Source organism: Mastigoproctus giganteus, chromosome 2, assembly GCF_048544385.1.
Source record: "Mastigoproctus giganteus isolate SK-2022 chromosome 2, ASM4854438v1, whole genome shotgun sequence".
Lineage (NCBI taxonomy): Eukaryota > Metazoa > Arthropoda > Arachnida > Uropygi > Thelyphonidae > Mastigoproctus > Mastigoproctus giganteus.
In genome coordinates, this window is record NC_143576.1 from 171,721,412 (window position 1) to 171,742,964 (window position 21,553).

Consider the following 21,553-nt stretch of genomic DNA (forward strand, 5'->3'; position numbering starts at 1 on the left):
CCATATATATATATATATATACAGTGGGGCCTCGACATGATGACATCGATATCCAGTATTCTCAAGTATCGATATACCTGCCATACAATCATTTATTTTAAGGACTGATGATATTTTCAGGTACCAATGGCTTTCCGATATAGCTGGAACGATACGTGCATGGAAAGTTTCAGATTCGTGCTGCATGGAACATCACTCGTACGATTCTTCTCATCCAATTAGCATCTTTTTATTAGCATCTCATCCAATTAGCATCTTTTTTAATGTTTTCTGTCCTTCAGTGAAGGACAGAAAACTTCTTAAGAAAAATAAGCTTCCTGTGAAGGCACTGCTCCTGCTAAATAATGTGCCAGGCCATGATCCCAACCTTGTTCAATCTCTTGAGGCACAATTTGACTTTGTTAAAGTGAAATTTCTGCCACCCAACACGACTCCTCTTCTTCAGCCAATAGACCAACAAGTGATTGCTAACTTCAAGAAAATCTACACCACAAAAATGTTCACAAGTTGCTTCGCAGCGACCTCTGGTGAAAATGCTGTCACCCAAAAAGATTTTTGAGGGTGACAGCATTTTCAACAATCCAGCATGTTGACAGAAGTTCAACATGCTGGATTGTGCAAAGCTGAATTGTATGGGAGCATTTAAGAGAACTGGTAAAAAAACACCCCAACATTAAAAACACTGAACTCATGATGTGCAGAATGGAAGAGGAAGTCATTTCTTACTTCAGGAAGCTACAAAAAAGTCGTAAAAAAACAGTCCACTATGCCTAGTTTCTTTCCCATAACCCCAGGGGTTCACATCTGGTGAGTATGGGCTTGGCAAACCCAGGGTCCTGGGCTGGATATCATCATTCTTCTCTTTCTTGGTGATTCCTTTCTACTTCTAACTCTCTCTCTCTCTCTCTCTCTCTCTCTCTCTCTCAGGTAACTTGGGAATTTTTTTTTTTGGTTGGTGCAGCATTGACGAAACTGGCCTCTTTAGCAAATGCCCAGGAGAACATACAACACTAAGGATGAGGCTAGTTTACCTGGGCATAAGCCTATGAAAGATTGGCTCACTCTCCTATTGGGCAGCAATTTTCAACAATCCAGCATATTGGATTGTTGAAATCTCAGGCTAATAATAATAATAATAATTATCAACAAGGCTGAAAAGAAAAAAACCTGCAGAGAATGATGCTTGATATAGTCCCACCACCACTATACCACCATTGATTTCATCAGCTCTGCACTCTGTCTTAGTGTGCAATTACATTGCAAATTGGGAGAGATTGATGAAAATAAAAGTTATTAAAAACTAGCTTGACTATTCTAATTATGTTCAGGGCCCTATTTTTCCCTCTACTATTGCAAATGTAATGACAATTTCATATACAGTCATTCCCTGACTTGTGTAGGGGTTGCGTTTCACGGAACGCTACATAAGTTGAAATTTCCCTAAATGCTTATGCAGCACTCGCAACTACGCGCGCTAAATTTGATTGAAGCAAAAAAAGAAATGTTCAACGAACATGTAAATAGAGTTATTTATTCAATTTTTTTATCTCGAGCAGAAAAAATTATAAAAGTGTACAAAATTACAAAAATTACAAAAAAAGGGAGGAGACAGGCATAACATCAGCAAGTTTTACCTTTGTAGCATCGCTGCCAGAATTAATGTCTGCAGCTGATAAGTTCGCTGCTGCAGAGGTTGAGGGCTATGGAAATTTAGAAGGGGTTTTTTCCAGCACATTACAAAATTTCTCTGTAGCTGCCGAATCAGCACTGGCTGCTTCACTGCATACTTTAATGTTTTGGAAACCAGTGCAATGCTTGAACCGATTAAACCACCATTGCTTGCCACAAACTTGCTTGGGGTTTGCCATACTTATCCTTAATATCTTCATAAATACTTCTTGCTTTTTCTTGAATGGCCATTGGATTCAGAGGCACTTGCTTCTGAATCTGACTTTCTATCCATATTATTAATAGCTTTTTCATCTTTGATATAGCACCTGAACGCTGTTTTATGATCACTGTTGATCTTAAATGTGTTGATCCTTTAATATGTTCTTTTATACGTGCACTGTCCCTTAAAATAGTATTCACTGTTGGAGCAGCGAGACCTAATTCCATGCAATAGATGACAAACTTTGTCCTGCTTCATACTTCTTAATTAACCATCTTCATTTCTAAATCAATTTTGTTTCATTTCCTAGCACTGCCACCACTTGCACTTTCCTTTAGTCCTTTTCCCTTCACCATTGTAATAAGTAAATAGGAATGAAGAGAAGATCCTGAAAATTTATTTATATTTTTTATGTGATTGAAAATTTCAGTGAAGGAGAACTCATTTCATCATAATACCATAACATAAAAACCCACAGAATCCCAGTTATCAGTATTATGGCAAATGCAATAAGATTGAGTTTACTACGTGTTTATGGCACCTCCGTAGCCAGGTGGGCAGGACCAGCAGTGCATAGCACACGCTTCTTGATTAGACCAGGGTTCGAGCCCGTGCCCACCAAATATGGAGGATGCGGAAAGGTCAGGGAATGATCACCGCATATCCCCGGAGCAATATGGCCTTAGTTGCTAATGCTCCTAAAAACCAAATAACAAATAACTACTTGTTTATAATAGATTGCGCTAACAGAAAAGCCCAATAAATCAGAAAGTGCAAATTGTTTTTATTGTTTTATGGTAGGGACCTCCAGAAATGTGTTTTAGAAAAATATCACAAAGACGTTCAAAATTGATTCTTATAACGGAACATATGATAATACTGAAAGTGTAGTGCAATTTCCATTATAAAAATAACCTTTTAGAGAGATAAATAGCTTAGTTATATAGCGAAAATTTCAACTTCCGAGTTCTTGGAACGAATTACCAAAAAAACAATGTTATTGGGTTCAAATTATATTTTCATGATACCCCATTTATTTCTATGGGATGCAAAATACGTTTCCATGATTTTTTTAAGTTTGCACCGGCCGGCAAAAACTTATGTAAAGTCGAATTTCCATAAGTTGAGTATTACGTAAGCCAGAGAGTGCCTGTATTATCATAAAAGTAGAATCATACAAATAAGGCTGTAGGTTTTAAGTTAAAATTTTCTGTTTCTAAGAAGGATAAGTTCATTTCAATGTCATTCTCTCCAAATGTAATTGCACATTGGGAGAGAATGACATTGAAATGAACTGATTTTGAAATGTTACTTAGTGAATAGGAATGATTGACAGTTTGATAGTGAATGCCTCTATGTTATTGTAAAGGTTAACTTTTTTATTTTCAGTGTCAATCCAGTTCTATATAGTTTGGATCAAGGTTGTCAATATTAGTTTTCTCTAAAGTGAATTCTTTAGGATATAGCTGGCTATTTGGATGGGCTTTGGACAATTTAAAATGCATACATTTTCTCTGAATCCAAAGATTAGGTGAGCTTTTGGATCATTTGTCCTCTTAGTCCAGATTAGGAGGTTTCACTATACTTCATTGGCTTACCAAGTGATCAGATCCTACCTAACTGAGTATCTGTGGAATAAAGTGGAATAAGCTATTTACAGTAGGGATCTACTGCTGATCTGAGGTAACTATGTAATGCAATCAAGTCTGTGTGTGTGTCCAAGCATCCTTGTTGGATTCTCTGAGCATCTCATGGAATCCTTGCTCAAACAACTTTATATCGTTCCAGGAGCTAAAGCAGGTGGTAGTTGCTATTAAGTCAGCATGCCTAATTAACTGACCACTTTATGTATGTGTAGAAGGACATGTCTTCATGCAGGTATAATTATTAGAAAGATGACACTTCATTGCATGAGATATAATGATGAAAATAAAATTTATTAAAAACTAGCATAAGTATCCTAATTATGTTCAGGACCCTATTTTTTCCTCCATTATTGCAAATGTAATGACAATTTCATATATTATCATAAAAGTAGAATTATACAAATAAGGCTGTAGATTTTAATTTAAACTTTTCTCTTTCTAAGAAGGATATTTGGACCCTATATCTGTGGTGATGCATTGAATATTAATAGTAAAGGAACAGAATTGCTCACTGCTTCATGGAGAAGGCACAATGCTTTAGAGGTAAATGGTTTGTAAATGCATTTAGATGTAAGTACTCACCTACTGTTCAGTTGTTTATTGGCATTCATTTGTTTTGGAGAGAGTTTTTGTAAATAAGAAAGCTCCAAAACATTGCAAATTATTAAATAAATCTTAACTATTGAGCAGATATTCATAAATTTTTGTTTCCATATGGTTAAATGACAAAATGTGTGTGTATATATATATATATATATATATTAGTATTTATTGAACCATATACCAAGGGAATGAAATGCCAAATGAAATTTAATAAGAATATGGAAAATAGGTATTCATATTAATAGGTATTCGGGTATACAGTTCAATAAATACTGTTATATATGTTTTACAGACTGATGTAATGTTTAATTAATATTTTGATGGCATTAATCTGATCTGAAACTCTTTTTCTAATTCACTATTTTTTCTACATTTTTATCACTTATTTCATATATATATATATATATATATATATATACATCAGAAATATTTTAAAAACTTCTCTAATATGCAGGGGGGGTGGGAGGTAAGAGAATCAGAAAATTGTTCTGTTTACAGATAATGCAGAGGCATAACGTGGAAAGACATTCTCTGTAGAATAATATTTAAGATTTTTTGAAAGGATAATCATATCTCTGCCATCTTCACCCTTGATCATTTGCCAGTACTAGTAGTACTAGTACTGGCAAATCAGAGAAGTAATGCAGGATCACCTTAACAGGAATGTAGTTGTATAGCAATCACAGCATGGATTCATTAAAAGAAGATCTTGGCTAACCAATCTGATTGGTTACTATGATATAGTAACAAATGTACTGGATGCAAAAAATAATTTTGACATAGATTTCAGCAAAGCTTTTTGTGCTGTTCCACATGAAAGACTGCTATTTGAATTGGAGCAGTGTACCATTAGAGGCAAGTTACTTCTATGGATAAAGGGATAGTTGAGCAGCAGATGGCAGAGAGTGGTTATCAGTGAGCACTGCTCTTCTTGGATTAATGTTATTAGTGGAGTCTCTTATGTTTCAGTGCTGGGCCCTTTATTGTTTTTGATATTTATTAATGATATTGATGAAGACATAAAATTTAATGTCCAAGTTTGCAAATGGTACAAAATTTGGCAGAATGGATAATGACAAAAATAAGAGTATAATGCTGCAGAGATCTAAAAAAATTAGCCAGATGGACTGACAAGCCACAGTTAAGGTTTAACATTGACAAATGCATCTGGGAAAGAGTAATCCCAAAATAGCATACCAAATGGGTGGTACTACATTCAAGGTAGTGGAAGAAAAAAGACCTAAAACTCATGGAATTTTGTGAATGATATATAGGATTCTTATCAGCAGGGACAAGCATGATCATCCTGTTGTATCGGCAGTAGTCAGGCAGCATTTTGAGTTCTGGAAGCCTTATATTAAGAACAATGTGATCTGTTGAAAGGGTGCAGAGAAGAGTAACAAGATTTTTAAATCATAATTTAATGGAAAAATTTTTCATGCTACATGATGATTAAAGCTTCATGATTTCCTGGAACATTGCTTTAGCCCCCCATTTCCTTTAACTCAGTGGTTTTCAACTGGGGTGCTGCAACAACATTCCACAGATGCTTCATAATTTGGGTTTAAGTTACTTAAACTTATTATTTTTTAAAAAAATTATGTTTATTTCATTATAAAAAGTTGTAGTATCCATTGTACGGTATCTTTTTAACTTTGTAGTGATCTATAATTGATGTTTATTTGGTGCCTGTATATAAAGAATAAAATTATTATATAAGTATGTATAATTTGCATTATGAAAGGATAATCATGTAATTATGTTTATTATAATAATATTATTAAAATAACTATCATATAACATATATTTATTTAAATATTATATATACTGTATATATATATATATATGATTTTGATGAAAACCACTGCTTTAACTTCTTTAGCCCCCACTTGTAGAAAATTCTAGGACTGCCCCCTGCAATTGATCATTTTATCATACCCCTCCCTCTCTGTCTCACTGCGTTAATTCGTATCGGTAGCATAATGGTTATAATCACTATATTCCCTACACAGGGTGAAAAAAGGCCCGGGTTTGAATCCCATAGATGATTTGAGTAACTTTTATGAGCTTTTTTCACTTCATGGCTGAGTTAGTCGGTATCAGGGAAGGATAGTAAGCTATTGCTATCCTTTCCTGAGACTGTTCTCTGGCTGATTTGCCTGTTTTGCTAGTCAGGAAAACTGACCACAGGGTGCACGAAAAATATGACATTAATACACATGGGCAGATGAGGCTCTTCTGGGGTAGCTCGAACATGACAGTTTTTTTTTTTTTTTCTTATTGCATTATGCAATTTCTGATGGACACTGTCAGATCTCGTTGCCTATCAGTATCAACAATCTGGAGTTACACACTGTTGTTTAATTAGTAGCAGTGTTCAGCAATATGAACAAGATAAACTGGCAAAAAAGGATATCAAATGCTGTGAATCATTACTTAGTAGTAGTAGCATTTGATGCAAGAAAGTAAGTGTATGAGCTTATGCAGCATCAGCCAAAAAAAAAAAAATCACACCATTCCCTCCAAATGCCTGTCCAGTTCCTCCTTAAATTTATTCAACCTATCAACTTCCACAACGACAGATGGAAGTTTGTTCCAGCAATTAACCACCCGCTGGCTAAAGGCAAATTTCCGCACATCTAATCTACATCTGTCTTTTCTTAATTTGAATTTATGTCCCCTTAGGTTCGTAATCTGATCAAGTGGAAGGATCCCATCAGAATTCAGCGTGCTCAACCCATTCAAGGCCTTATACACCTCAATCAGATCACCGCGCAGGTGCCTAGTCTCCAGCCACTGCAATTTGCAGAACTTAAGCCTCTCTTGGTAAGAGGATCCCTTCATTCCCCTCACCAATCTTGTTGCCCTTCTCTGTACATGCTCAAGTAAATCTACATCCTTCCTAAAATGAGGCCTCCAGACCTGTACACAGTACTCAATGCGTGGCCTGACCATTGCCTTATACAGAGGGATAATCACCTCCTTTTCCCTGCTAACAAAATTCCTATATATCATTGACAAAACCCCATGACCTGTCCTGGCAGCCTGTCTGCATTGCTGAGAAAACTTCATATCTGACTGCACAATTACTCCCAGGTCTTTTTCATTTTCTACCACCTTAAGTGTAGTACCACACAGTTGGTACATTTCTCTGGGGTTATTTCTACCCATATGCACTACTTTGCATTTGTCAAGGTTAAATTTCAGTTGCCACTTCTTAGCCCATCTGCCCAAATTATCTAGATCCTGTTGCAGTAACACACTGCCATTGCTGTCATTAAGAACCCTGCCAACCTTTGTATCATCTGCAAACTTCGACATTAAGCCTGATATACCTTCATCAATATCATTGATAAATATACAAAACAACAGTGGACCTAACACCTAACCCTGTGGGACTCCACTAATAACATTAGTCCAAGAAGAGCAGCACCCATTGATTACCACCCTCTGTCTTCTCCCACTTAACCATCCTTTTATCCATTGTAGAAACTTACCCTTAATACCATTCTGCTCCAATTTGTACAATAGTCTTCCATGCGCAACAGTGTCAAAAGCTTTCCTGAAATCCAAATATATGATATCAAAATAATTTTTTGCATCCAGTTCCTTTGTAACCACATCATAATATCCTATCAGATTTGTCAGACAAGACAAATCTGACAAGATTTGTCTTATCAGATTTGTCAGACAAGACAACTTGCAGAACTGAAGCCTTTCTTGGTAAGAGCACCCCTTTGTTCTTCTCACCAATCTTGTTGCCCTTCTCTGTACTCATTCTAGCAATGCTACATCCTTCCTAAAATCAGGCATCCAGACCTGTATGCAGTACTAAAGGTGTAGCCTGACCATTATCTTATACATGGGGGTTAATCACCTCCTTCTCTCTGGGCGCCTCCGTAGCCAGGTGGGAAGGAGCAGCAGTGCGTAGCACATGCTTCTTGATTAGACCAGGGTTCGAGCCCATCACCACCAAATACGGAGAATGCGGAAAGGTCAGGGAATGACCACCACGTATCCCGGAGCAATATGGCCTTAGTTGCTAATGCTCCTAAAAACCAAATAACAAACAAACCTTCTCTCTGCTAGCAAAATTCCTATCATTGACAGAACTCCTTGACCTGCTCTGGCAGCCTGTTTGCACTGCTCAGAGAACTTCATATCTGACTGCACAATTACCCCCATGTATTTTTCATTCTCCACCTCCATCAGTGTGGTACCACAGAGCTGGTATGTTTCTCTTTAGTTACTGCTACCCATATCCGGTACTTTGCATTTGCCATTGTAGATCCTGTTGCGGTAGCATAGTCTTTATTGTCATTAACAATCCTGCCAACCTTTGTATCATCTGTAAACTTGGGCATTAAGCCTTATATACCTTCTTTGATATCATTGATAAATGCACAAAACAACAATGGGTCCAGCGCTGAATCCTTTGTGACTCCAATAATAACATTAGTCCACGTAGGGCAGTGTTCATTTATTACCTTTCTCTGCCATCTCCCATTCAACCATCCCTTTATCCATTGCAGCAACTTGCTCTTAATGCCATACCGCTCCAATTTCTAAAGCAGTCTTCCATGTGGAACAGTATCAAAAGCTTTCCTGAAATCCAAGTATATGATATCAAAATTATTTTTTGCATCCAGTTCCCAGACCCAATGTTTAGTTTCTAGAGCTAAGTTCCGGTCACCCCTTCCCCATCTCTTCCATCATGCAGTAGGACTGATGACTCTTGAGGTTATAGTGAACATCGTGGCAAGGTCCAATCTTCCTTACACTTCGAGTGTACAGCACTAGAACAGTGTTTGTAGGCTGGCCGCTAATCAGTACACCGGACCGAACCTATTGGTAACTCTTTAGGAGGCTTCCGGATCAGCTAGTGTATAATCTTGCTACCTCTATTCTGCCAGATAGTGACTAAAGGGAGCCTGAGTAGTGTGTATGCAGGGGGGGGGGGCATTGTCGAGGACACATTATGTCAAGGATATGGGTATATTCTTTCCATGTGTGCACCATATCCAAAAATTTTATTAGTTCATACAGCATATCCCCACCCACTTTTTCTTACTATCAAATACACCATGAATTGTCAAACTAATCATCATCATCAGCCATTTTCAATCCACTGCAGGATGAAGGCCTCTCCAGCAACTTTCCAGTTCCTTCTGTTTTCAGCACTGGCCATCCATTTACTACTCAAAAACTCATGAATTTCATCTATCCATCTCTGCCTTTGTCTTCCAGGTTTTCTTCTAGCTCCTCTTGGGTACCATTCTGTTATTTTCTTAGTCCATCTGTCATCATGTCTTCGAGCTATGTGTCCTGCCCAAGACCATTTTAGTTCTTTAGTTTTGATAAGAATGTCCTTTACTTGAGTTTGCTGCCTAATCCATGTGTTTCTCTTCTTATCTAACAGTCTTATTCCCAATATAATTCGTTCCATTCTTCACTGTGTAGTTCTTAGCTTCTCTTCCATTCTTTTGGTGAGTGACCAAGTTTCACTTCCATAAGTCATGGTGGGGAGTATACATTGATTCATTATTTTACGTTTCAGACAAACTGGGATATTGCTCTTCAGTATGTGACTATATTTCCTGAATGCTATCTATCCAAAATTTATTCTTCTCTTGACTTCCAGCCATTTATCATTATTACAGCTAATAACTTGTCCCAGATAAGTATATGACTCCACCTTTTCAATTACTGCTCCTTCAATCATTATTTCCCTTTCCGTGGCATACTTGTTCATCATTACTTTTGTTTTAGCCATATTCATCTTTAGTCCAAAATCCTTACTAACTGTGCATAACTGATTAAGATTTTCCTCTAATTCTTTGGGATCGTGGCTTATGACCACAATGTCATCTGCAAATCGTAAATGGTTTAGGTACTCTCCGTTCACATTGACTCCTTTCTGCGACCAGTCTAATCTTCTGAAAGCTTCCTCAAGGGCAGCAGTAAACAGCTTCGGAGATATTGTGTCTCCTTGTCGAACTCCTTTCTCGATTTTAAATTTGCTACTGTCTTTGTCTAGTCTAATAAAGGATGTAGCACTCTCATATATTTTCTTCAAAATCATAATATATGGAGTATCTATGCCTTGTCTTTCCAGTGCCCGAAACATTGCCTTATGCTGTATGGAGTCAAATGCCTTTTCATAATCCACAAATGCCAGGCATAATGTTGTTTTATATTAATTTGCTTTCTCCATTAGCTGTGATATTACGTGAAGGTGATCCATAGTTGAGAATCCTGTCCTAAAGCCAGCTTGCTCTTTCGGTTGATTCTCATCAAGTATTCTTTCTAATCTGCTAGTAATGACCCTTGTGAACAACTTGTAGATATGGGATAACAAGCTAATTGGTCTATAATTTCCAATTTCTGATTTATCTCCTTTCTTATGCAGCAAAACTATGATTGCATTATTCCACTGCTTAGGCATCACACCTTTTCAAATGCACTTTGTGAAGAGCCTTGCCAGTTTTTGTGTTATGTCTCTTCCTCCCAATTTTAACAACTCTACAGTAACTTCATCTTCCCCCGGGGCTTTCCGATTCTTCATTTTCTTTAATGCATGTTCTACCTCATCAGGAAGAATATCGGGTATGTTGTATGTGTTGCTACTTTGCAATCCATCTTCCCCACTGCTGGTATCATTCCCTCGCTCCTTGTATAATTCTCTATAGTAGTCTTCTGCTATTTGAATTATGCCTTCTCTGCTGTTTATAAGTACACCATCGCTATTCTTCAGTTTCAGTATCATTTGTCTTTCTGTATTACTGCTCATGGCTGCTGATTTAAATCCTTTGTTTTCCCTTAATGCTTGTTCTACTTTTCTTGTGTTAAATCTTCTTATGTCCTCTCTCAGTCTCTTTCTAATGGCTTTGCATAACTCAGTATACTCAATTTTCTCCCTGTCAGTGTTTTTCTTGCTCTTCATTTGTCGTCTTTGGTTCATCATGACAAGTGTTTCTTGACTAATTTTTTCTTCTTTGGATTTCTGTTTCCCTATAGGTTTCTTGGGCTTTATCACTTTCAGAAAGTTGTAATATTCCTCGTCGATATCTTGGTCCTGAGCAGTCTGCAGAAGCTCAAACCTGTTCTTAAGTTCCAGTACATACTGCTTTTTCTCCTCCTCTGTTATTTCAAAGACCTTTGTATTATTTACTCGAGTCAATTTTTTCCTTTCCTTTCCTATATCTATATCAAGTGTACATCTTACCATTCTGTGATCACTTCCAACATTTATTCAGGACGGTAACATCATTCACAATATATCTTCTGTTAGTGAGGATGAAGTCGATTTCATTAGTTGTTAATCCATTTGGACTCTTCCATGTCCACTTTCTGTTCACCCTTTTCTTGAAAAAAGTGTTCATCACTGACATTCCTTGAGATTCTGCAAATTCCACAAGTCTTTCACCTCTTTTATTTCTTTCACCAATTCCAAAATTTCCTATAGTTCCTCTTTCTGTGCTGTTTGGCCTTTTTCCAACCTTAGCATTGAAGTCCCCCATAATAATAGTGTAGTGAGTTTTCTGCTCATCTAGAAGACTCTCAATTTCAGTGTACATTTCTTCAACCTCTTCATCATCATGGCTCGATGTTGGTGCATAAATCATTATAATCTTTAGCTTGTACCTCTTAGAAATCTTGAGTATTAGTCTTGACACCCTTGGTGATGTACTTTTGAATTCCAAAATGTTGTTTTTAAAATCTTTATGGAGCAGAAACCCAACTCCACCTTCACTCCTTTCACTGTTTCCATTGGTGTACAGCAGATTTCCACTTGATAAACTTATAAGTGATTCATTTCTTCTTCTTGTTTCAGCCAAACCGATGATATTCCAATTCACATTTTCTAATTCCTTTTCCAGCTCTAATATCCTGTCTTCACTGATCAGTGATCGTACATTATAACAGGCCAAGTTCAGTTTCCGCAAACTAACTAATAGAGTTAGTTTATCTGCAAAAAGATCTAAACCTCCCAAACATTTCATAGTTCATTTCACAAATATACATGGTCTCAATTCTAATCTCAACGATATCCATTTCCACTTGCAGTCTGCCAAACCCCATGTATTTTTTCTGACAGAATCTCAGTTATCGGTTGATTCAACTGCTGCTCACCTCAGTTGCCCAAATTATTTGCTGCATGATTCATTTCGCCTCAAAGGTAGTATTTATACATATGTCTGTTCTGATATTCCCTGTCAGAGACTTGGTAATTTGGAATATCCTCTTTTCGATCTTCTCTGGCTTAAAATCTCTCTACCTCATTCTGTTAAATTCATCTGTTGTCTCTACCATTCTCCTGCACCTCCACTAATCACTTGGAGCTCTTTGGCTTTCTCTCTTTGCAAGATGACTTTCTCCAGTCCAACTTTCCTAACAGTGAGGTAATTTTCCTTGGTGATTTTAATGTTCACGACTCCAGTTGGCTTCCAATTTCTAGTCACACTGACCCAGCTATTCGAGATGCTGAGGCTTTTGCAATTACTAATGAACTTACACAGATTGTTCATTTACCTACAAGAATACCGGACAATTCAAACGTTACAGCCAACACGCTTGATCTTTTTCTCACAAAAAATCGTAAGTACACGATCGAAGTGAGTGGTCCTTTAGGAACATCAGATTACAACTTGGTGATTGTCTCTTCTCCAATGGAGTCTTTATCTCATTGCTATTCCCAGCCTCATGTTGTTTGGCATTACAAGAATGCCAAATGGAATGACCTGCAAGATTTCTTTTCTTCTTTTCCTTGGTCGGATTTCTGTTTCAAAACTTCTGATGTCAATGTTTGCTCAGATTGTGTCAGTGAAATTATTCTTGTAGGAATGGAATCCTCTATCCTACATTCCACTTTAAAATCTCATCCTTTATCTAAACCTTGGTTTTCCAATAAATGTGCTAAGGCTGTTCAAGAGAAACACAGCTTGCAACAATTGTAAAACAGTTATTAATCAGTCCAAACTAGGATTTTGAACAGGCTAAGGGTAGAAAAATTGCTTCTTGCCCTAATGGCAGCTGAGCATTCTGGTCTCTTGCCAAAGCTATTGGCTGCGACTTTTGCCCATCTCTGCTGCAACCTCTGTCAAAATGTTCTGTTGTCACTTCAGCCAAGGATAAAGCTGATCTGCTAGCATCCCATTGCAAATACTTCTACTCTTTCTAAAGTAATGGAGAAATCAATTAACTGCCAAATCTTAAACTACCTAGAAACCTTCTGTCTGATCAATGATCAGCAGTATGAATTCCATCAGTGTCAATCCACTGGTGATATTCTGGCTTATGTTACCCATTTATGGACAAATTCAGTGAAAAAGTTCAGTGAAACACAAGCAGTTGCTCTTCACATCTCAAAGGCTTTCAGTCGTGTTTGGCATAAAGGTCTTCTAAACAAGCTTCCATCTTATGGTTTGCCAACTGTTTTTTGTAATTGGTTATCCAGTTTTCCTCTCTGATCGCTCACTGAGGGTGATGGTAGATGGCCTCTGTCTTCTAACTTCTCCACTAATGCTGGTGTCCCCCAAGGTTCAGTTCTTTCCCCCACTCTTTTCCTCTTGTATTTTAATGACTTTCTTCCATTGACTGGAAATTCTATCCATAGTTCCATAGTTTTACCAATGATAACACATTGCATTCCACTTTCCATTTTGAGAAACCTTGCCGTGCTCAATCAGCTTCAACTTCTCGAATATCCACTACCAATTCCTTAAATCCTTATCTCCAGTTAATTCTCCAGTGGGGCAAAGACAACTTAATTGATTTCAATCCTTCTGAAACTCAGTCTTCTATTATATCTCGCAAAAAGGATTCTTTTGCTGCTATGCTTATCTTTGGTGACACTCTGATTTCTAGGCAAGTTGATATATCTCTTTTGGGGATTACCCTGATTTCTAATCTCTCTTGGCACAAGCACACTACAAGTATTGCTTCCTCTGCATCTAAAGGACTTGGTTTTCTCTTTTGCTCTCACCGTTACTTTTCTTCCAAACAGCTGTGTACTCTGCACAAATCGCAAATCCGCCCTACCGTGGAATATTGTTCCTACATCTGGGCAGTGCCCCCAAAACCTCTGAGGCATCTAGATTCCATTCAGAAGAGGGCAGTTAGGTTAATTAATGACTCATCTCTAACCGAGTCTCTCCACTTGCTGTCTCATAGATGTACTGTTTCTGTTGCATGCCTTTTGTACAGATACTTTCATGAGCACTGTTCTTCTAAATTGGCTTCTATAATTCCTGCTCTCTCTTTCAAAACAGTCCGAACACGTGCCACCACCAGCCAACATCCATTTACTGTCCAACTTCAAACTCACAGAACCAACTTTTCATCTTCCTCATTTACTCATTCAACTGCTGTTTTCTGGAACAACTTTCCTTCATACTTATTTCCTGCAAATTACAGTCTACAGAAGTTTAAGTCTAATGTCAACAAATATCTTCTTTCGTCTTCTTAACCTCTTCTGACCCAAGCACGGAACTAAGTACTATAGGTTCTAATACCTCTCATTTTTGGGATTTTCATAAAAAAAAAAAAAAAAGTTGCTTTGTGATCACATCATAGTATCTAATCAAATTGGTCAGACAAGACTTTCCCTTAACAAACCCATGCTGTGTCTGAACTATAACTGCAATCATGTCTAGATGATCCTGCATCACTTCTTTAATCAATGATTCCATTATTTTTCCCAGAACAGAAGTTAAATTAACAGGTCTATAATTATTTGTGTCACTATTTTGAACCCGCTTTGTAAATTGGGGATACATTTGCACATATCCAGTTAATGAGAACATCCTCTCAATCTAAGGATGCTCTCATAATTATGGCTGAGGGTTTGCTAACTTCCCTCGCTTCCTCTTTCAATATAACTGGATAGATTCCATCTGCTCCAGGTGCCTTTTTTATGTTTAACTTCAACAATTTCTCCTCCACTTTGCTCTCCGTTATTACAAAATCATTTAGCTCCCTGGTACAGTTTAGTAAACTTCTGTGTCCTTCTTCCTTACAGAATTCATTATGTGTGAATAGATGCAAAATACTCATTCAGTCTGTCAGCTATCTGAGCAGGATCATCAACAGTCGAACCACCAACATCAAATGAACCAATCTGATTCATCCCCTTCTTTCTAGAGTTTATATAAGTAAAGAAATCTTTGTTGTTTTTCTTTGCATCCTTTGCCAAGGATTTCTTGTATTCAGCCTTCTCTTGCCTAACCTCCTTTGTGACTTGATTACAGACTAGCTTATATCTGCCATAGGCTTCTGTGTTGCCTGATAATTTAAATGCATCCCACACGTTTCTTCTCTGCCACTAGCCTCATTAGTTCATCTGACATCCATTTAGGTCTAAATCTTAGAGCAGTATTTCTTAGTTTGTTTGTTTGTTATTTGGTTTTTAGGAACATTAGCAACTAAGGCCATATTGTTCCGAGATATGCGGTGGTCATTCCCTGACCTTTCCGCATCCTCTGTATTTGGTGGTGACGGGCTCAAACCCCGGTATAATCAAGAAGCGTGTGCTACGCACTGCTGCTCCTTCCCACCTGGCTACGGAGGCACCAGTATTTCTTAGTTGGTATAAAAAGCTTAGTACATTCTCCTGTGCTGGCCTTTGCAGTTTTGCCATTGGGCCATTGTTTGACAATTTTGACACTAGTCCTGGTACACTTTAACTACAGTGGCTCTCAAACACCCCCACCAGTTCAGCCGTTTGGGAAATCAAGGCACCAGCTTGTCGAGCACCCAAAATCTGTCCTTTATCAAAGTCCGATAAATCCTTCCTTTTACCCATCACGCTCAGAATTTTACTACCTAATGAACCACTGACACCTTATCTATGCTATGTAGGTCAACTAACTCCGCACTCTCGTACCTCATGTGGTCAATGGGTCCCATTCAGTTTTCATAGGCATGGTCATAATTCAGTGATCACTCAGTGTATTTCTCTGCACAATTGTTCATTGTACTCATTAGAATCATTGGGCTATAAGCCCAATGATTCTAATGAGTACACACTCCTACTTTCAATTTCCCTTCCCGGCGCTTATGTCACACCAACCTGACTCAACATTGCACTGTCCACCCATATCGATTGGATGCACTTCCTTAGATTTAGTGTTTCTTAACTAACAGCTGTTTGATTATCTGTTTGACTAACTGTTTGATTATCTTTACAACTGGGTTGTCATGTCTGCAATACCAGGGTGCCTGCCCACCCACCCACCAATGATAGGCTAATAGCTTTGAAACTGTGCCGTCTGGGTGGTGGTACTCACTGAGAATAAGTAATAGTCTTCTCTATCAGTGAAGCGTTACTTATTAGAGGTAGTGCAATATCATGGCAACTCGTGAAGAAAGCGCACAATATGAGATACAGAGCAAATTATGCCTTCCACACTACCATCGTAGTTTCTTAAGAGTTATCTATAGTGTATCTATGCCGACATTATATAGATATTAACTAACAGCATTATCCCTCCTCCCTTCTTAACCCTATACACATTGTACTCCCCAAATTCCAAATCTGTACTGCTTATATCTGTGACACCATGTCTCTGATATCCCAACAATATCTGCCTTTGATGTCTTGATCAGCACTTCAAATTTATCAAATTTATTTACTATACTTTTAGCATTTGTGTACATGCAAGTATACATGCACCTGTCCTTACTCTTAGTTACCCTAACACAGCCCGTGTATTTACTTGTTCTATGATGACTCCCAGCAGCTCTTGAAATCCCCAGCAACCTGCTCTCTAGGCTGCTGCTCATTACAATAGAAACAGTGCAAGAATCACTTTTTCCTCTGCCTGCAGCTACTATAAATCTTTTAGTCTGTGAATCCCACCCCCCAAGCTTGCAGTTTTCCAACCCATCTAACACTGCATCAATAGCAACAGCAAATATTCTTGCACCCTTTCTATTTAAGTGTATCCCATCCCTGTAGAAGCAGTCTCTCCTGTTAGCAAGCACAGACCACGCTGAAAAAAATTCTACCCCATGAGCCTTGCACAATCTCTCCAAGGCCGAATTGTTCTGGTATTTCCCCTCCCACCTCCAGACTAGCAGTGTGGTTTTTGTTAGGTGGATTTTCCAACCTATCTAACACTGCCTCAATAGCATCAGTAAACATTCTTGCACCTTCTGTTTAAGTGTATCCCATGTTTGAGAAACATTATTTCTTGTTAACAAGCACATACTGAGAAAAAGTCCAACCATAAGCCTCGCACAATCTCTCCAGGGCCGAATTGATTGACAAGTTACAACTTGTTGCTCCTCTCTGCCCCTATTCAAACAGATCTACATCCTTCCTAAAATGAAGCTTCCACATCTGTATCCAACTCAAGATACAGCCTTACCATTGCCTTATAAAACTGTGTGTTATAATCTCCTCTTTGTCTCTTCTGGCAAAATTCTTGTATAACAGTGACAGAAAACCATGTGCTGCTTTGGCAGATTGTCTGCATTGCTCACAGAAATTAATATCAGATTGTACAATTATCCTTAGGTATTTTCATTCTGCACTATTTGAGTGTCGTACCACTTAATTGGCAAGTTATGCTGGGATTAATGTTTAACAAATTCAGTATTTTAACATTTTTCAATCTTAAAATTCAATTGCAACTTTTCAGCCAATCTACCTAATTCACCCAGCTCTTGTTGCAATAATATAACCCGATTTCTGTCATTAATCAGCCTGCCAACCTTTGTATCATCAGCAAACTTAGACATTAAACTGGATTTCTTTCTTGCATCATATGCCTGTGCTAATGCTAATATGATGTTTAAACAAAAATAAAATTCTTAATAATTATGGAATTTGAAAAAGTAATAAAATTTCAAGTAATAAAAATAATAAAATAATAATTTCAGCACTTTCTATTTCTCACCTTCCCCACACTTGGCCTGCCTTGTGTGCTCCCTGTGATGTATATGCCTTGGCTGCTCCTCCCCCAGTTCTGCTTTTAAAATGCTCAAATTAAAAAATAAAATTTATTATCAGAATAATTAGCAAATAATAGTTTATAAACAATTCTAGAAGTGCTTCCTGTTGCAAGTGACATGACCAAAAGTTTGCATTGATACACTCCTGACTCTATTTTAAATGCACACTTCGAGTTGCTGAATGCTTTGTGGATTGCTCTTGTAAACTTTCTACTTTAATAATCCCAATAAAATAAGGCTGGGGATGTTAAATCAAGAGAACTAGGTGGCCAGATTTCTTGTGATGTCCTTCGATCCCATAAATTCTTGTGACATTTCAGTAAATGTTGCAAGAATTTTTTGTAATAATTTACTGAAATGTTCAAGGACAGGGTAACCTGCCATACCACACATTGAACCGCTGGGTTCAAAGTGTGGTATGGGAGGTTACTCTGTCCTGTTGGGGCCAGACATCTCATTCGTTTCCCTCTAACAATGCAATAAGCTGCATTATTATGCCTTAGTAAACAGCAGAGGTGACAGTTTGTTGAAAAAATATGGGTTCAACTAGCATTATTTGAGATATGTTCCACTTGCTACACCAAACACTGGTTTTTGAGCATGTAAGGAGATTTTTCATAAAATGTGTAGATTTTTCAATACTCCATATTCTTCAGTTTTGATTGTTGATATAGCCACTAAGATGAAACCATATTTTGTCAATGAATAAATTTTATCTAAAATATCAATATCCCCACTTTGAAGTAAACTTTTAAGCCAGTGACAGTACCTTAATCTTTTAAAATCATTGTGAAATTGAAGCTCATGCATGCTGTGGATTTGGATGGAAATTTTTTTAGATATTTTCTTACAGGAAATGAGCTGATTCAAGTGATATCTCATTTTGAATGCAGAGTTCCCATAGAAATTTGTTTGGAGATTGCAATATTGTTTGTTTGTCTAACGTTGTGTAAAACATCATGTGGTCCACAAGAAATTTTAGACAACTGATACGCACTTACAGAATTTCTTCATTATCTTTAAAATTGTAGCTTTGGACTAGTTAGGGAATTTTTCAACAAACTGTTGAAAATTTTTTTTCCCTTTGTTTCAACAAAGTGTTAGAGATGTTTCAACTAATTTTCATTGATATTTATTTTAAGACTTCATTTCCAAGTAAAATTCCCCTAAAAAAAACATGTTGCTCAATAGTATACGGCATGACATTTATTCGCCAATAATGATGCGTGACTTCAAACATGAATTGTGACAAACTGAACACTTGAAATGTAAATTGTCACTTCTTCCAGTTACATTCTCCACTTGCTATTGAACGGTTCAGTGCCTTTGCACCATATTTTGTTCGTAGTGAACTGTCCAAGTCGATAATTGGCATATTTTTAATTGTATCTCATATTGTGAATCAACCTTCACAACGAGTGGCGATGTATTGCACTGCTTTGAATAATTAACTCTTCACCAGTGGAGAAGGCTAATGTTACTTATTCTCGGCAGATACCCCCACCTAGACAGTGCTTGTTGGCTTACTCATCAGTGGGTGGGCAGGTACCCTGTTGTTGCTATAGTGAGAACCCAGTTATGAAGTATAAGTCCACAATATGAGAGATGCCTGATGGTGTGTAATAGTATAAACTAAGGCAATTATTTTTCATGAAGCAATGGGACTACACTTAAGATTCACTATTGAACAGGTCAGTGCCTTTGCACCATGTTTTGTCACTATTGCAACAACAGGGTACCTGCCCACCCACCGATGAGTAAGCCAACAAGCTTTGAAACGGTGCCATCTGGGTGGCAGTATCCATCGAGAATAAGTAACATTAGTCTTCTCCACTGGTGAAGCATTACTTATTCAAAGCAGCACAATACCTTGGCCACTTGTGTTTAACTGTATCTCATATCCATAATATGAGATACAATTAAAACAATGCCAATTATCAACTTGGATAATTCACTGCAAAGCATGCTGCAAAGGTACTGACCCGTTCAGTAATGAATCTTAAGCGTAGTCCCTTTGCTTCATGCAAAATAATTGCCTTAGTTTGTACTATTACATACCATCAGGCATCTCTCATATTGTGGACTTATACTTCATAACTGGGTTGTCACTATTGCAACAACAAGGTACCTGCCCCCCCCCCCCAGATGAGTAAGCCAACAAGCTTCAAAACGGTGCCATCTGGGTGGTGGTATTCGCCAAGAATAAATAACATTAGTCTTCTCCACCGGTGAAACATTACTTATTCAGAGCAGTGCAGTACCTCGGCCACTCATGAAGGTTGATTCACAATAGGAGATACAATTAAAACGATGCCAATTATCGACTTGGACAGTTCACTAAGAACAAAACATGGTGCAAGGGCATTGACCTGTTCAATAGTGAATCTTAAGTGTAGTCTCATTGCTTCATGCAAAATAATTCACCACTTGCACACCTCACACAATCAGTTATACCAATTATTGTTAATTAATTCATTGTACTTAATACAAATACTCACAAATAGTATTAATACAAATGTTTGTGACAAGCTTCAGTCTCTGAAGCTTGTCACAGACATTCTTCCAGGTATGAAAGCTAGGGCTTTGTTACATTGGAGTCTAAAACATTGACGAAACTGATATTCAGGTGCCACTTGTGGTTGAGTGGACTGAATTTTGTTATCTATTCATTCTGAACCAAATCCTCTGCTTGCACCTTCACAATTGTTGGACTATTAGTAACCTTGGGTACACCCCATGTGCCAGTCCTGAAACACTGCACCTAGTGTACTGGAAGCAACCATCCAGGTACGAACCAATGTAACCACGAGACAAGGTGTGGCATCCACATCACACAGAGCAATGTCACCCCCTCTGAGTCACTAGGCAGTACTAGGTGGTAGATGACTCTCATTATCTGGTTCAATATACCAATATGCTTACTGGAGGTTTTAAGTGGTGAAACCCATGTTTAGTCTCTGGAGTTAAGTTCTGGTAACCCCATCTCTTCTGTCATGCTGCATGAGTGATGTCTTTTGAAGTTATGACGTGAGATCCATTATTCCTTATTGGGTGCAACTCTAAAATGGTTTTCATAGGTTGACCTCTGTAGATAGTTCACCAAACTAAATCTGTTAGTAATTTTCTAAGAAATATCCAGCTAGTGTTTAATCTTGTTATCTCTACTTTGCCAACTAGTGATGGAGGAAGTCTGAGTACTGTGTACATGGAGGGGGGGCATTGTCAAAGAGCTGAGTACATTCTTGTTATGTGTACACCAAATCCAAAAATTTCATTAATTCATACAGCATATCCCCTTCTACTTTTACTTTATCTACTGAATGCATCATGAGTAGTTGAACCATTAGAACAAACCGATCTGCAGAATAAACTAAACCTACCAATAACTTCCTGTTCATTTCGCTAATATACGAGGTCTCAGTTCTACTCTCAATGATTTAATTTTCACCTACAGTCT

At 37.7% G+C, this 21,553-nt stretch overlaps 1 protein-coding gene across 1 annotated transcript in view; it reads left to right on the forward strand.

Annotated features, from left to right (window-relative positions):
- The window catches only part of LOC150089751 (WD repeat-containing protein 89 homolog), a 136,780-nt gene that overhangs the window by 84,045 nt on the left and 31,182 nt on the right, over positions 1–21,553 (forward strand). The window contains exon 7 of the mRNA XM_090390092.1: positions 3,984–4,080. Coding sequence (XP_090246218.1) covers positions 3,984–4,080 — 97 coding nt within the window. The remainder of the gene's footprint in view (positions 1–3,983; positions 4,081–21,553) is intronic.